The following is a 15,756-nucleotide window of genomic DNA, read 5'->3' as shown; positions in this document are numbered from 1 at the left end:
TTTCATTTCCCCTTGAACCAAACCAATAACAAGTTTTCTTTGAAGCGCAACTGCCCCATGCCCATCTTCCAAACCCTCCCTTCCTCTACTCAACTCCTGTCTCTGCATTCTTCTTGGCCACCTTCTGAGGTGGGCCAAACATTGGGGCAGACCCTTGTGTACACAAATAATCCCCACACCCAGCAACTCCCTCATGACCACCAGGGCTGTCCTGGCTGCAGCGTTAGCAAGGCTGAAAACAGCCTGACGCATATGGGAGTAAGATGCTCCATCCGGTCCCCAAAGGACAGTCCCCAGGCAGGACTCACACTGACTATGGCTAAGCATAACCAGGACATGATGCCTTTGGTTATGAGGTGTTTCCTCTGGGGATGAACTTCCCTGCCCTATCAGAGGGACCTCATGTGTGGTGTTTTGAGAGCTGCTGTTTTATTTCAGCCTACAAAGACAGCTGAGGAGAAAATGCTGGTAAAAGCCAAGCTGCAGGCCCAGGAGCTGCTGCAAAGGTGCACACCCTGCTCCCTAGCCATGGCTCCTGGAACCAGTGGGAAAACACTGTCTGGAATGAAGTGGCACTGTTCCATTTCCCCTTACAGCCTCATTCAAAACCGAGCCCTAGTTTTGCCTGGTGCCCTTTGCCCCATCTTCTGCCCACATAGCACTTGCCCTCTGGAAACAGCTACTGCCTTCTCCAGGGCCAACATGAGTCCCTGCCCTGCAGCATCCACAGGAGCTAAGCCAGCAGGTGCTTGCACCACAGAGTCAATTACTTGCAAGGCTGATGTGGTTTTCTTCTTTCTCATCCATCAGTTACTACGTGGGTATGTGTGGTGACGGCGCCAATGACTGTGGGGTATGTAGGAGCTCGGCTGCTGCTGTTGATAGGCTTCCTCTCTTTCAGCCTAAGGAGAGCTGTGACAACAGCCTGTCCAACATCACTTGTCAGCTCCCAAGTTAGCCCCTGGGCACACCCTGTCACTGCAGAATACTCTCCACACACATGCATTGGTTTTGCTACTAACATACACAACACTTTTGGGGTAACACTTTTGGGGTTACCCTCAGAAACAGGGGCAAGAGACCTTGTCTCACACAGTTGTAAATGTGAGGGTCCTAGCCATAAAAATAAGAATTACTTATTAGATTATTATAAACTAGTCCATATTATAACCTATCCTGTGAATTATATACAATAGAATATTATGGTATGCTAATGGGAAACATATTACCATAACATAAGTGAATAATAATACTATCATGACATGTTAATGAGAAAGATGTCATCACAGCATAATTGATAACCTAGCCACTAAGCTATATAGAATGGAATATGATGATATGCTAATGAGGAAGATATTACCATAATATAAGTGAATAATAATGCTATGATATGTTAATGAGAAAGGCATAATTGATTAATGGCATCATAGTTTAATGATAAAAGGGTTATCATGATATCATTTGATAATGTGATGATATTTTAGCAATAAAGATGGCATCATAATATGATGTAATCATGATATTATCATCTGTTGATAATAAAGATGTTCTAATCATTTCATTCAACCATAAGGCATTAGCCTGCTTTGCCCACAGCCTACACCTGATCCCTGAACCAGAGGTGACAAGGCCAGGGAGCTTATAAGAGAGGAAGAAAAGACATTTGAAGAGGAGGTAGAAAAGAATACAAAGAGGATGAAATGGTGATTTGCATAGTTGGGGAGACTGCTTAAGAGGAGAGGTGTGCAGAAACTCGAGTGTGGGAAACGGCATCCAGGGTAGTTCAAAGGATTTTAAAGAGGTATAATAGGATTAAAGAAACAAAAGAAATAGTTCAGCTCCAGGGGAGGGAAAATATCTGGAAAATGAGATCAGCTGGGCCACAGAATAGAGGAAGATCAATTACACAGGACACCTGGAGCAGTGTTCGTAAAGCACCAGTAAACACTGTGTGGGGTGGGAGGGGTGGCTGATCCCCTGTCTTCTGGTTCCCATGATTTCAGGCTCTGAAAACAGCCCATGCAGGGATATCGCTGTCAGAGCAGGAGGCATCTGTGGCCTCGCCTTTCACCTCCCAAATCCCCAACATCCAGTGCGTGCCAGAGCTGATCAGGTGAGTCTGCTGCCTGTGCCCTGATGCGCTCATGGGGAGCCGCTGCCTGCTGTCAGCTAAGCCGGCAGGGCCACGAGCTGCACTGCTCTCAAAGATGCTGATAAACCAAACAAGTGCTCAGTAACTATATAGAATATGTGGCTTGTTCTTCAGGACCAGGAATTGCATTAGTCACTCAGGGACAGAGGCTCAGCTCATGCATCAGAAATACTACACAGGTGTTTTGGGTGCAAGCTGGAGCAGAGGAGGTTCCATGTGAACACAAGGGGAAAGTTTTTGACTGGGAGGGTGACAAAACACTGGAAAGGCTGCCCAGAGAGGTTGTGGAGATACTCAAAACCCACCTGGATATATTCAAAACCCAGCTGGATGCATTCCTCTGTGACCTGCTGTTTTGATTGGGATTAAATTAATGAGACTGGGAATTATAAACACACAGTTATCTTTATTTTCCCCAACCCCCTGCCCCAAAATGATGCACAGAGTAGTTAGACTTTATTTACAGCTTCTGTTTGGTCACAAATTCTACCAGGATGCTTATGGGCAACATGAGTACAATTTAGAGAATTCAGAAAATGGAAAAGGCTAAGCCACAAAATAGCTTTACCCCACTTAGAAAATCAGAGGCAAGCCAAGACCTTAGGGAAAGCCAATGAGAATCCAGGTTCAGATGGGCTGAGTCCAACAGGATGGCATTCAACAAGTCCAAGTGACAGGTGCTGCACTTTGGCCACAGCAACACCATGCAGAGCTACAGGCTGGGGTCAGAGTGGCTGCAGAGCTCCCAAACAGAGAGGGACCTGGGGGTACTGATTGACAGCCACCTAAACATGAGCCAGCAGTGTGCCCAGGCGGCCAAGAAGGCCAATGACATCCTGGTCTGCACCAAGAACAGTGTGGCCAGCAGGAGCAGGGAAGTCATTGTACCCCTGTACTCAGCACTGGTCGGGCTGCACCTTGAGTCCTGTGTCCAGTTCTGGGCCCCTCATTTGAAGAAGGACATTGAGACTCTTGAATGTGTCCAGAGAAGGGCAACAAGGCTGGGGAGAGGCCTTGAGCACAGCCCTGTGAGGAGAGGCTGAGGGAGCTGGGGTTGCTTAGCCTGGAGAAGAGGAGGCTCAGGGGAGACCTTCTTGCCGTCTACAACTACCTGAAGGGAGGTTGTAGCCAGGTGGGGTTGGTCTCTTCTCCCAGACAACCAGCACCAGAACAAGAGGACACAGTCTCAAGCTGTGCCAGGGGAAGTTTAGGCTGGAGGTGTGGATAAAGTTCTTCCCAGAGAGAGTTGTTAGCCATTGGAATGTGCTGCCCAGGGAGGTGGTGGAGTCACCATCCCTGAAGTTGTTCAGGATGGAACTGGACCTGGCACTTGGTGCCATGGTTTAGTAGTCATGAGGTGTTGGGTGACAGGTTGGACTCGATGATCTTTGCAGTCTTTTCCAAGCTTACTGATTCTGTGATTGATTCTATGATTGATTCTGTGATTGATTCTAGGTTGTACTCACAAGGAGGCAGCAGGAATTTGGAGATAGTCCCTAGGTCTTTCTTTGGTGGCAGGCTCCAGAACTGCAAGTTTATAATCCAATGTGTGGATAATGCAGCACAAATCAAAAGGAAAAGGGCCCTGGAAAAAACCCAAAGTGTCCTTAGACACAGCTCCCACGAGGCAGAGCTCCTGCAGCAGCACTCTCTGAGCAGTGCAAGGGAAGCTGCACTGCCAGCCTGCGCCAGCCAGCAGCCGCAGGTTTGCGGCAGGCAGGGTCGCTCCAGCAGCAGGCAGGCAGCAGGACCCCAGGGGAGGCAGCTCCATGGGGAAGCCAGGTCCCAGTGCTGATCTCTCCAATTTCGCCACGAATCCGGAGAGAGAGCAGAGGCAATCCAAAATGGGAGCCAGAAATGAGAGCCAAAATAGTGAGAGCCAAAAATGAGAGCCAAAATAGTGAGAGAGCCAAAATAATGAGAACCAAAATAGCGAGAGCCAAAGTGAGAGCACTGACCACTTTCTGGTCACTCTGTTTAAGCTTTTCCTGGACAATGTGTCCAGTGCCATATATGCTGGACAGGAAGAACCAAGCCAAGCACAATTCCAAATCCCTGCACGGGCTTTCCCCTAGGGGTGAATACATGTGAGGGACTTCAGCGGGAAGAATGGAGCCTTTTTATCTGTCCCCCCAAGCCCCCAGGGGCGAGGGGAAGGCAATTTCGTGCCTTTGTCTTTCCCCATTCAAACTTCTGCTGATGGAGATGGGGGAAGGGGGGTTTGGAGCACCCCTTAACACTCCGCTCCGGTGGCGGTGGACAGATTGGTCCAGGAATTTAGAGCGATGGGTAATGACGCCTTGCAGTTCAGCGAGGGGTCTGTGCTATTTGTAAGTCAGTATTTCCTATACACCAAACAAAATAAACCCTGTAACAGCTGCCCGAGGTGATCCTGCTCCGGCAGGGGGCTGGACTGGATAGTCTTTGGAGGTCCCTTCCAACCCCCAGCGTTCTGTGATTCAGTGAAAATACAGCAGGAGGGGTTTTGAATTGGTTTTGAGGCACAGATCCCAATGCTGGGAGGTTTTTTTCTGTGGGTTTAGGAGAGCATTGCCCATGGTGGCTGATATGTTTGGAACAGGTACAGCAGTAGAGCCACATGAAAGGGCAAGCATAACAGCGACCACAGGATAGATTTGCTTGGCATTGCTTGAAAAAAAATACATATCCATATGCTGCTCTGTGTGCAGACAGTCACCTGTTTGGGTAGCAATGTGCTGGATTCCCAGAACTGTTGAGGAAATCAGCAATGAAAAAGCAACAGCAGTTCAATCCAGGCATTGAAATCGTACCTGCAGAAGAAAGCCAAAGGAATAAAACCTGGCAGATGAAGGGGACTTCGGTGGCTCTGCAGCATCCTGAGGCAAACATATTTCTCTATGGAATTTGTCCTGTTTCCTGTGCTCCTTAAGAGATGCCAAACACAGATCCTAAAAGCTGGAACCATCTGTAGCACTACAGTACCGAGGCTGTCAGCAGGGCTTCCAGCTTTGTTTTGTGTTTTGAGCAGGGAAGGTCGAGCTGCTTTGGTTGCTTCCTTCGGGGTGGTTAAATACCTGACCCTTTATGGCCTGATCCAGTTTGTTGGCACTGCTCTGCTGTTTTGGGTAAGTGGTTCATGCATCTTTTATCAGTACACTGTGCTCACCACAGGTTTGGATCTCTAGTGGTATTACTCAGCAGGTAAGAAAAGGTATACAGGGCTTCAGAGAATAGCAGAGATGTCAGAAGCTGGGTAATTACCAGCATGGGGCAGATTGGTTGTGGGACGCCTGGACTCGGGGTAAAAAAAGCCTGGTGGTAAAACTTCACCTCTTCCAACAGAAGAAAGGGAATTAGAAGGGGGTTGAGTCCTGCCTACCTGGATGGTGGGGACCCAGGAGCAGCTACAACATGGGGACTTTGGGAGAGCAGCTGCCTCTCTCTGCTGGAAAAAAAAAAGGCTTGAAAAAGGAGTGAGTGCTGCAGATGAAGAAGGGTAGTTAAAGAAGAATTGCCATGGTGTACCACCAGTATGTGATGAGTCCTGTGAAACTGTTAAAATAGCAAAGAAAATTCATGTATGGATTTACTGCAGGCCACTTCTCTTGCCTCATTTCACACACACATCCGTGCACAGCCCCACGGGTGGCGAAGGGCAGGGAGCAAAGTGAGCTGCTGTGAATCTGTGAGGCATGACAAACATGCACAGCTGGTGGGTCACCACATGGGGACAGCTTCCCCAGCCACTAATTTGGGCACACCAACTTTATCAGGGTCTCCACTACCCAAAGACATCTCAAACCTGGCACAAAGTGCAACTCTGGCTGGCTGTGCTACTGCTGTGGGCTAGGAGTGCACGGCCTGATGCAAGCGGTGCAAAGGGCACTGGTATCTGCCAGGAGGAGGGTGAAAAAAACATTCAAATGCCAAAATGCCCACAAATTTGCCCAGAAGTACTATGGATTAACAAGAGGTTCAGTGGGACCAGGCTGAGAGCTGGCAAACTGGGCTTGCTGGTCGTCACAGGGCTGCACCCAGGGCTGTGAGGCTGCTGTTGCTGGCATGACATTGCTCTGGAAGAGCATTGGGTGCTACAGTTTGTGCCATCGAAGCTGTCTTTGGTTCTCAGAGGGTGCTACTTGGTGGGGTTTTGTTTGTTTGTTTGTTTTGTTCTAGCAACTGCAAGTCTTTGGGAATTACCAGTATTTGATACAAGATGTCGTCATTACCCTCCTGGTTTGCCTGACAAGTAAGCACCTTGGGAAGCCAGCTCTGTCTCTTTCAGGCTGTAAATACCTGACTTCATTTCTCAACAAAAATCAAAACAAGGAGCCAAGTTCAGCTTGTCAGTGACATCATGACCACTGATGCTAAAGCAACTCCTAGGGCCTAAGCTGTGAGATTTGGCTCACAGCTCATTGTGAAGAGAGCTGCAGAACTCTGTGCATAAGTGACAGGGTTTGGAGGTGAGACTCGACTAGAAAAGGAGCAGCTGCTCTGGTGACTGCTGGTGGGGCTCAGCATAACTTTGGCTCCTAGCTCTCTTGTGTGTTCCCAGCGTGGAACCTAGTGGTTCTTGGACTCCTGTGGAGAACCCCATGAATGGAATACATTTCCCCATCTTCTCTCTGTGTTTTCCTGAGAGTAGTATTCATGTAAGGGTCTGGTGGGAAACAGTGGAGATCAAAGCCATTTCTTGCCTGCTTATTAGGGCCAGGCTTTGCAGCTTTCACTTCTGGTGGGTGAATCATAGAACCATAGAACGGTCTGGACAGGAAGGGACCTCCAAAGGTCATCCAATCCAACCTCCCCACAGTCAGCAGGGACATCCCCAACTAGATCAGGTTGCCCAGGGCCTCGTTGAGCCTCACCTTGGATATCTCCAGGGAAGGGACCTCAGCTACCTCCCTGGGCAGCTTGTTCCAGTGTTCCACCACCCTCATAGTAAAGAACTTGTTCCTACCATCCAATCTAAATCTACTCCTCTCTAGTTTGAAGCCATTGTCCCTGGTCCTGTCACTGCAGGCCTTTGTAAACAGTCTCTCTCCATCCTTCCTGTAGCTCCCTTCAGGTACTGGAAGGTTGCTATTAGGTCTCCCTGGAGATGCCTCTTCTCCAGGCTGAACAACCCCAGCTCCCTCAGCCTGTCCTTGTAGCAGAAGTGCTCCAAGTCCCTGATCATTCTCATGACCTGCTCACTCAGGTCCAGGTCCTTCCTATATGGAGGGCTCCAGACCTGTACACAATATTCCAGGTCAGGTCTCACCAGAGTAAAGTGGCAGAATCAACTCTCTGGATCCACTGGCAATGCTGCTTTAGATACAGCACAGGATGTGATTTGCCTTCTGTGATGCAAGCTCACACTGCTCATGTCCAGCTTCTCACCCATCAGCACCCCCAAGTCCTTTTCCTCAGGGGTGCTTTCTCACACCTCATCCTCCAGTCTGTACTGGTAGTGAGGATTGTTCTGGCTCAGGTGCAGAACACTGAGTGGGAAGTCTTTGTGTGGCTCTGCTGGCCCAGCAAATGCAGAGGGATGGAAGGGCTGCCTGGGACTGCAAATGCTTCTGGTTTCTCTCCAGTGAGCTTGACTGAAGCCTATCCAAAGCTGGCACCTTATCGGCCTCCAGGGCAGCTCATGTCTCCTCCGCTGCTGCTCTCCATCATCCTCAATGTGTGCTTTACCCTTACCCTGCAAACCTGTGGCTTCCTCCTGGTGAAGCAGCAGCCCTGGTATGTAGAGCTGGCCAGCCAGAGGTGAGTCCCTGTTTTTTGTCTCTGATCTCCAGCTTGCAGATGGCATTGCTGATGTGTGCCCGGGGGACACTCCAGCCTTGCCAGGCCCAAATGAGACAATGCACACTCTAGAAAATTCAGCTGATTTTGGTATGGGTTGATTGGTGGTTTTTAAATGTTTGTTTTTCACTCCTTTAAATGTTGGTTTTTCACTCCTATGGACAATACCTGATTATTATAGCAGGCTGGGTTGGAAAGAAGAGGGAATTGCTGTTTGCAGCAAGGGCAGGAACAAAATGCTGGCTGTTACCTTACAGACATTGCTCTCCAGGGAACCAGACTCTCTCCTCCAGCAGCCCAGGGAAAAACAGTACCAGCAGCAGTGGCCAGAGCCCTGTCCTCAGTTATGAAGACACTACACTGTGGCCACTGTCTTCTATCAACTGCATCATTGTGGCTTTTGTCTTTTCCAAGGGAAAGCCCTTCCGGAAGCCCATCTACACTAACTGTGAGTAAAGCTGGAGTAACACACTCTCTGCTGACTCCTGTTCCTGTCTCCTGCCTGACAGGAGAGGCTGTTAGGATTTTTCTTTACCCATTCCAGTGGCTGGCATGTAAAATAGCAGTTGGTGTCTGTAAGCTCCTGCTTCTTCATTACAAAAGGGCTCGGTGAGCACTGCTTGTGTTAGCTTCCTCCTTGAGATAGGAAGAGCTCACAGAGGGGCCTGCATGCGTGCTTTGCAGATGATGATGGGCTAGCTTTAGTGCAGAACTCTGTGTAATTGTGAACAGAGAGCACATGAGGATCAGGTGTATTTGTTTTGAAATCTGTCAAAAGGAACTCCTCTGAGAATCACAGCCTTACTTTGCCTGGCTTCCATTCCTAGAGATAAGAAAGAAAGGGCCACGATAGCATCACTGTTAAAATTCCTCTCACAATATACTTTCTTCTTCTGAGTGTTGCAGAGCTGATTTAGCCCTTTCAGCCATTGGCTGACTGATAGCTGCTTTGCAATTGTAGCTCATGGATGAGAGGGCAGGACTTTGCTTCATCTTGGCAGTTGATTTAGGTGTATTGTGAAAGGCCAGGTGCCAAACCTATTTCACAGGGCACTGATCACCTGCAGAAGACAGGTGAGACCAGAAAGAAGCTATCCTGCATGTAGCCAGGCTGAGATAGGACAGAGCACTCTGTCAGCTGAGAAATCTGAACATTTTTCTGTGGTATATCTGTTCTTGGGAACAATTCCTAGGAGGAAGCAAAGGGCCACTCATTCAGCCTTGTCCTTTCTCCTCCCTGGCAGTGAGAAGGCTGCCAGGAAGCTGTTGGGAGCTGCTGACCTGTCAGCTAGTTTTAAGATACTCAGCTCCTTGCAATTGCCAGGAGTTTGACACCTCCAGACATCTGAGCCATTTGCCATCGTTCTGTGGCCTCCAACTCCTTTGGAGTGTGGAAAGCACAGGTATATCCCTCCTTTGCAACCTGTCAGTTGCAGAAGCAACTGGCCCTGCCCTGGAGTTCAGCCCAGGAGAACAAGCAGTCTCCTCTGCTGCCTGGGGTCCAGGCATCTGGCTGAGCAGGCAGAGGAGCAAGTGCAGGGGAGGGGGGGATGCTGGTGTGGCTTGCAGCAGTGCCCCTTCAAGGCAGTTTTCTGCAGTTGTATAAGAATGTGGCAAATCACTTGTGCAAGAAAAAACAGTGTAGGTGGTGAGCTGCTGGGGAGTAGTTCCTCTACTTTCAATTCCACATCTCTTTTAGGGGCAGGGGAAAGAAAGGCATTTTACACAATGCATTAGCATTTGGGTCTCCTGTCAGCACACTTGTGGAGTTTGGTCACCTATCTGCCTGCCTCCCAAAGCCACAAGTGCTCTTCTCTCCCCAGATGTGTTTTCAGTCCTCCTGGCCCTGCAGCTTGCAGTCTGCCTCTTCCTCTTCTTGGCCGACATTGAGGCTGTGTACAGCAGCATGCAGGTGAGCACTAACAAAATGTGCATTTCCTTTTTCATGTCGTGGATTTTGTTGGCTCTTTATCTAAGCAGATAGAGCAGAAGCTTATAGTCATCTTGGAAATGAGTTTGTTGCTATGATGCTGATTGGGCAGCCCTTTCAAACTTTTCTAACATCCTTCTGACAAGGGCTTGATTCATGAGGTAGTCCTCCTCTCTTCTAACAACTGGGAGGCAAAGAGCTTTTCTTCCTAACAGAAAAGCACAATAGGTGGCTTGTGGAATGTTGTAGGAGGCTTGTTGGACTGAGAATCAAGTGGGCAGGGAATGCATCTGCCCCTGCCTCAACCACCATCAGCTCACATGGGGCTGCCTCAGCCCTACTGGGTGCTCAGCCAGGGCACAGTGCGAGCGGCTGCCTCCAGCTGCCCAGTGTTGGGTATGGCCAAGTCCTGTGACTCATTCCCAGCCACCCTGCATGGGATGAATTTAGGTGAAGGCCCTGTGTTAGGGCAAGCATACACAGAAGGAGAGGAGCTGCATGTTGTGCATTAGCTACAGCTCCCCAGAAGTATTTGGGCACCAAATACTGCTCTGGGTACCCAACCTGTGGGTTTCAGCAGTAGCTTAAATAGCTGAGTTAGGCAGCTGCATGCCATGGGGAATCTGGCATGAAGCCTTCCAAGATCCCTGTGACAAGGAATTACTGTCACTTCCAACTGCCTCTTCCATGCTTGCCACTGGGAAATTATTAGTCAGCTTCTCAAATTGTTAGGAACAGATGCAAATCTTGGCAAGGCATTTAAACCTAATTGCTGTTCCTGTCTTTTCCAACAGCTCCTTTGCACTCCTGTGATCTGGAGAGTTTACATCTTACTGATGCTCTTGCTCACCTTTTGTGTATCTTTCTTTACAGAGGTGAGTGTATTTGTTTGCCTCTGATTGCTCAGGTGAAGAGAAGCAGTGTCTGGTCAGGTCTTTGTACCCCATTTTCAGTCAGGGTCCCCTCCTGCAGAAGCATACACACTCAGGTCTTTGCTTGGTCCCTAAGAATCAATGTGTGTCAGTCAAATCCATTTTATGCAGCCCCCAAGATGTAATTTAGACCACATCTCTCAAGTGTTTAGAGAGGGAGCAAGCTGAAGTGGAGCTGCCCAGGAGGAGCCCCCTGCCCTGGTTTACAGGGGAGCATGGGTCAGTCACATGGTAGTGGTTTTGAAACAACCACTTCCCTCTTGTCCTACAATCAACCAGGCCAAAGAGTGTGCTGACTTGTGCTGATGGATACTGCAATAAGGACTAAGCCCTGGAAGTCTTTTGTGGGTCAAAGTTGGCTGTACCCAGCACCTGGTATTGTCTTCTGCAAGCAGTGGCAGTGCTTGGTTGTCCTACAGCCTCCAGAGGAAATTCTGGCCTTTTCATTATCCTCTTTAGCTAAACAGGACAGAGTCACCCTGATAAAACTGAGCAGTGCCTTCCTGTGGATGAGGAAGGTGGCATTTGGCAGCTGTTACTAAAGGGGAGTGCTGTGAGACTCAGGGTGGGCTGCACATGTAGCAAAGGAAGGCTTTGGTCCCCCTCCACTGAAGGCAACAGCACTGACCCTGCGCCATGGCACTCCACAGGACGTTATCTTGCAGAACAAGCACCTTTGGCTGCTGATTAAAGCCTGGTCTGGGTACCAGTCAAACAGCCCATATCAAAAATGGCAGAGGATGCTGCAGAGGGACCCCAGCTGGCCTCCTGTGAACACCAAAGACTTAGCAGCAGAGAGCATGGATGAGATTTACATCAACCCCAGCTACGAACACAGTGAGGAGGACTAGGCGAGACCCTGCGGCTGGGTGCGGGACTGCAGCGGTGGCATCTTCCCCAGCTCACGCTCAACAGCCTGGTGTAGTCCTTTGATGTGCACCAGATACAGATGTTTGAAAGCCCTGCACACACCTCTGCATTCAGAGGCAGGCTGGGCCCGTGCTGGATGGGCCCCAGAGCACAGGCAAGAATGAATCTCTCAGCTGCAGGTAAATAGCAGCCTTGACTCTCCTCCATGGCAACAGCAGGTTTGGGACCTTGCCAACATCTAGGAGTGCTCAACAGGACTGAACAGGGTGCAGTGACGGCTTCTGCTGCTCCACATCACACTCACTCCATGTTTCAGGCACTGCTCCACCAAATCCTTCCTGGGCATTTGCCAAGCTTTATGGGGAGGCAATCCAACAGGAGAGGCTCAATCTTGACCCCTCAGAGGTCACAACTGCCAAACCCTGCACTCAGTGGAAGCTGCAGCTTCCAAGAACTGCAAGAACCTTCCCCAGATGAAGTAATTTCTTTTTTGCATTCCAAAGTGAAATACACTGATGAGAGGAGGGTGCATAGGCTGCCCTCAGCCAGCTCTCCCTTGGCAGCTCTTGCAAACATAAGGCTCCGAGTACAGGAAGGGGTAAAGGTGCAAGAGCAGGCTGATGAGGGTATGCCCTACTCAAGTTTGCAAAGGCAGAGAGGACAGCACAGCTGCTGCACACACATGCACATGACCCCTGTGTTTGTGCCCCCTGAGTTTGTGCTGTGTCACTGCCAGACCCTGCCCCAGGTTTTGTGCCACGCAGCAGAAAGCAGGGCTAGGCCTCTTTTAACTTGGTCATGCCCAGAAGCAGGAGTTTCAACATGCTCTGGCTCATGGCTGCTGGAGAAGTACCCAAGAAGCTCTTCAGCTTCAAGTTGTTTGACCACCTCCTTAGTTTAGCCATGAAAGGACTTTTGATTACATTGGCAGGAAGCAAAAAAAAAGGGACTTTCAGGTTCAGTTTTATTTCAGTATGTTTCCCCATGTTACAAAATTATACCAACCATTTTATTCAAAGGCAGTAACTGAGAGCACCACAGAATACAAGCAGAAGTCTTGGCTGTGCTCTGTCAAACACTGAGACAAGCCATCTTTAAGAAAAGCTCCTGATCCTGTTATGCACATGTTAGGAGCAGGCAAAAATAGCAAGCCTCTTACAGACAGCTCTTGTGCTCTCCTCTCTTCTGACAGTCCAGGCAGCTGCTTGTGGCACAAGCAGCACAGGATCGAATTTCTTGTATTCAGTCTGCAAATAAATGGTTCCAAACACTTAAGCCAGATACTCCTTGTAAAGAGTCAATAAAGCTCCACTTTGCCAAATCAGTTTTCTTCTAAGACAAGCCACAACCCAGCTTTCTGCCAAGGAAATAGTGAAGCTGTGCAGATTGGGAGCTGGAACACAGGTGCTCGTTCTCCAGGTGTGTAACCCACAGCAATGCAGGGCCTGTGAAACTTTGCTTTCCTGATGGCTGGAGGAAGGTTGTTCTTGTGCTGGGGCTGCAAATGGCTTAAACTCAGCTTCTCATCACTGAAGAGCCAATGGCCACTGCTCCAGGGGACAAAAGGCTCCTGGCTGCCTTTGCAATCTACGATGGTCTTTCTTTAAACTTCAGTACTTTGGCAGCCCAAGTCCAACCACAGAATGGTTCTGTTTGAAGGGACCTTTCAGCCGTGGTGAAGGCCATGTCTCAAGTATTGTGTCCAGTTTTGGGCACCTCAGTACCAGAGAGTGAGTTCAGAGGAAGGCAACGAAGGTGGAGAGGGGGACTGGAGAATAACTCTTAGGAGGAGTGACTGAAGGAGCTGGGGATGGTTAGTTTCAAGAAAAGGAGGCTGAGGCAAGACCTCATTGCTCTCTACAACTACCTGAAAGGACCTTGTGGAGAGGCTGGTGCTGGTCTCTTCTCACAGGTAACTAGTGATAGAACAAGCAGGAACAGCCTCAAGCTGCAACTGGGGAGCTGGACATTAGAAGCATTTTTTTATCAGCAAGAGTGGTCAGACCTTGGAACAGGCTGCCCAGGGAGGTGGTTGGGTCACCAACCCTGGATGTGTTTAAAGGTTGTTTAGATGTGGTGCTTGGAGATAGGGTTTAGGGGTGAACTTTGTAGAGCAGGGTCAATGGTTGGACTTGATAATCCCAGGTGTCTTTTCCAACCTGAATAATTCTGTGAGCTATTAAATTTGTTCAGGCATAGTCCCATCAGCTACCACACTTCTGAGGCACGAAGAGGGACATTTCAGTGGCCACAGCAGCTAGAGAAAAAGCTAGCTGGGAGGTTTTGTCTGATGTTCCCCAGGCAAAAGGGTCAGGGAAGCCAGGGAAAGGGACACTTTCCAGGCAGGAGAATGCTGAGCAAAACACCACTGAGCAAAAAAATATCATTTAAAACACCACCACTTAAATCAGTAAGGGACACAGCCTGTAAAACCTGCCCTTCCTTCTTATCTCCTGCTCTCACAGGAGGAGCTCAGTTTGGGCACCGCTTACCTTGTCTACCCTTCTGCATGCCTGGGAACCTGGGGTTTTCCATTTGTACAGACCCTCAGCTGGAGGAAATGTGATAAACCCTCAGCAATATTGCCCTATAAATTTTGAATTACAAAACAAATCAAAGTTAAAACAGGTTATTCACCAGAAAAGCCCACAGGGTGTAGCTGATAAAACCAGGGTGAGTGTAGAAAGCCTGTACCAGCCCTCAGCAGAGCAGGGGGGTGCATGTCAGGATGGAGAACTTGCTTGCAAGTGCTCCCAGCCTACCACAAAAATCATCACAGGCAGTAGAATAAAAGCTGATGTGGCAAACAGGTTAGTGCTGCTCTCAGCAAGGTGGACAGTTGTTAGTAAGTCCAAGTGGCAGCTGTGGTCACAACCTGTCCAGGTTTCTCCTGCCCTGCTCTGAGCTGATCCTGGTGGGCTGTCAGTACTGTCTCTCTCTGGATCTGCTGTGGAGGATGCCCAGTAAGGACAAGGCACCAGCGGCAACTGTCACAACCCCAATGGTAGTGATTGCTTTGCTGGCCTGCAAGGGAGAAGTGAAAAAAGTTCATTCTGTTTCCAGGCTGTCCTACCCCAGGCATGCTAATACCAGCAGAGGTAATAAAGCAGTTAAATTAATGAGCAACGCCTGCCCTGTAAGCAGAAGTGGCAACACCCAAGCACTGAGCCTGGGGCTGTAGCATGCAGTAAAAAGGCACTGTCAGGGTGCAGACAGATCATACAGAACCTTTGGGTTCAGGGTCTCTGGTAAGGCCACAGGAAATGACCGTTTGGACCCCATACCTGGGGCTTTGCTGTCCCCCATCCAATCTGCAGGCTCTGCCCCAGTCCAGGTCCCCCCTGTCCCAGAGCAGCAAGGAGATGCACTGTGAAGCCTGCAGGGACAATCCCACGTTGCTTACCTGGTCAGAGACCGGCTCCCCATAGCGGAGCAAGGTCACGAAGTGCTCGCAGTTGCTGCCGAGCAGATCGTAGGACACCTTCTGGCCAATGAACCTCTGGGCACGACAGATGATCTCCTCTACCGGCAGGGGAGTGTAGGTGCGATCGTGTTTGTTGTTAATGCGGTATCTGTCCTTTCCCACCACCTCCTTCAGGAGCTGCATCTTCACCTGGGCCTTTCTGCTGAACACCGACTTGGCGCTGGCAAACATGGCTGGGGGCCCTTCATCTGGGGAAGGCAGGGACAGGATGAGCCAAGCAGGCCCTGTCTGGACCCTCCAAGACCTCAGCACAGTTTCTGCCTGGCTGATGGAAAGGGTCCACCACTAGCTCATGGAGGGAGACAGGGCTTCTGGATCCCTCCAAAGGTCCCTCTCCACCCTGCCAGGCTGCAGCAGCCTTACCTATGGGTGTCACGTTGATGACGTACCCATCCCCCAGGTAGAGGGCCCAGTGCTGGTAAGCTGGCCGGAAGATCTCGATCAGGTCCCCAGGCTCAGGGTAAGCTGCCATCTCTAGAATGAGGTCAGCAGACGTCCCTCTCGTTGGGCAGACTCAGTGCAAGGCACGGCGGAGAGCGGAGCTCTGGGATGCGCACAGGGCTCCTGCTGGGCGATGGCAGGCAGGGACATCGTCACGCACGGGCATGCT

General features: G+C 49.8%; 2 protein-coding genes across 2 annotated transcripts in view; one reads left to right on the top strand and one right to left on the bottom strand.

Annotated features, from left to right (window-relative positions):
• Nucleotides 1-11,818, top strand: part of ATP13A5 (ATPase 13A5) — a 42,976-nt gene extending 31,158 nt beyond the window's left edge. Inside the window, exons 22-30 of the mRNA XM_009908748.2 lie at nucleotides 811-853; nucleotides 2,004-2,113; nucleotides 5,163-5,259; nucleotides 6,311-6,383; nucleotides 7,717-7,891; nucleotides 8,188-8,378; nucleotides 9,754-9,842; nucleotides 10,655-10,735; nucleotides 11,443-11,818. Coding sequence (XP_009907050.2) covers nucleotides 811-853; nucleotides 2,004-2,113; nucleotides 5,163-5,259; nucleotides 6,311-6,383; nucleotides 7,717-7,891; nucleotides 8,188-8,378; nucleotides 9,754-9,842; nucleotides 10,655-10,735; nucleotides 11,443-11,643 — 1,060 coding nt within the window. The 3' untranslated portion in view covers nucleotides 11,644-11,818. The remainder of the gene's footprint in view (nucleotides 1-810; nucleotides 854-2,003; nucleotides 2,114-5,162; nucleotides 5,260-6,310; nucleotides 6,384-7,716; nucleotides 7,892-8,187; nucleotides 8,379-9,753; nucleotides 9,843-10,654; nucleotides 10,736-11,442) is intronic.
• Nucleotides 11,819-13,629: 1,811 nt separating this feature from the next.
• Nucleotides 13,630-15,725, bottom strand: PLAAT1 (phospholipase A and acyltransferase 1). Its single transcript, XM_009908747.2, has 3 exons — nucleotides 15,510-15,725; nucleotides 15,066-15,334; nucleotides 13,630-14,686 (listed from the first exon to the last, which is right to left on the bottom strand). Exons 1-3 carry the CDS (start codon nucleotides 15,616-15,618, stop codon nucleotides 14,585-14,587), a joined length of 480 nt encoding a protein of 159 aa, XP_009907049.2. The 5' UTR covers nucleotides 15,619-15,725; the 3' UTR covers nucleotides 13,630-14,584.
• Between the last annotated feature and the right edge of the window lie 31 nt (nucleotides 15,726-15,756).

This window comes from Dryobates pubescens, chromosome 32, assembly GCF_014839835.1.
Source record: "Dryobates pubescens isolate bDryPub1 chromosome 32, bDryPub1.pri, whole genome shotgun sequence".
NCBI lineage: Eukaryota > Metazoa > Chordata > Aves > Piciformes > Picidae > Dryobates > Dryobates pubescens.
Note: the sequence above shows the minus strand (reverse complement) of the source record. Positions and strands in the feature narration are given on the sequence as shown.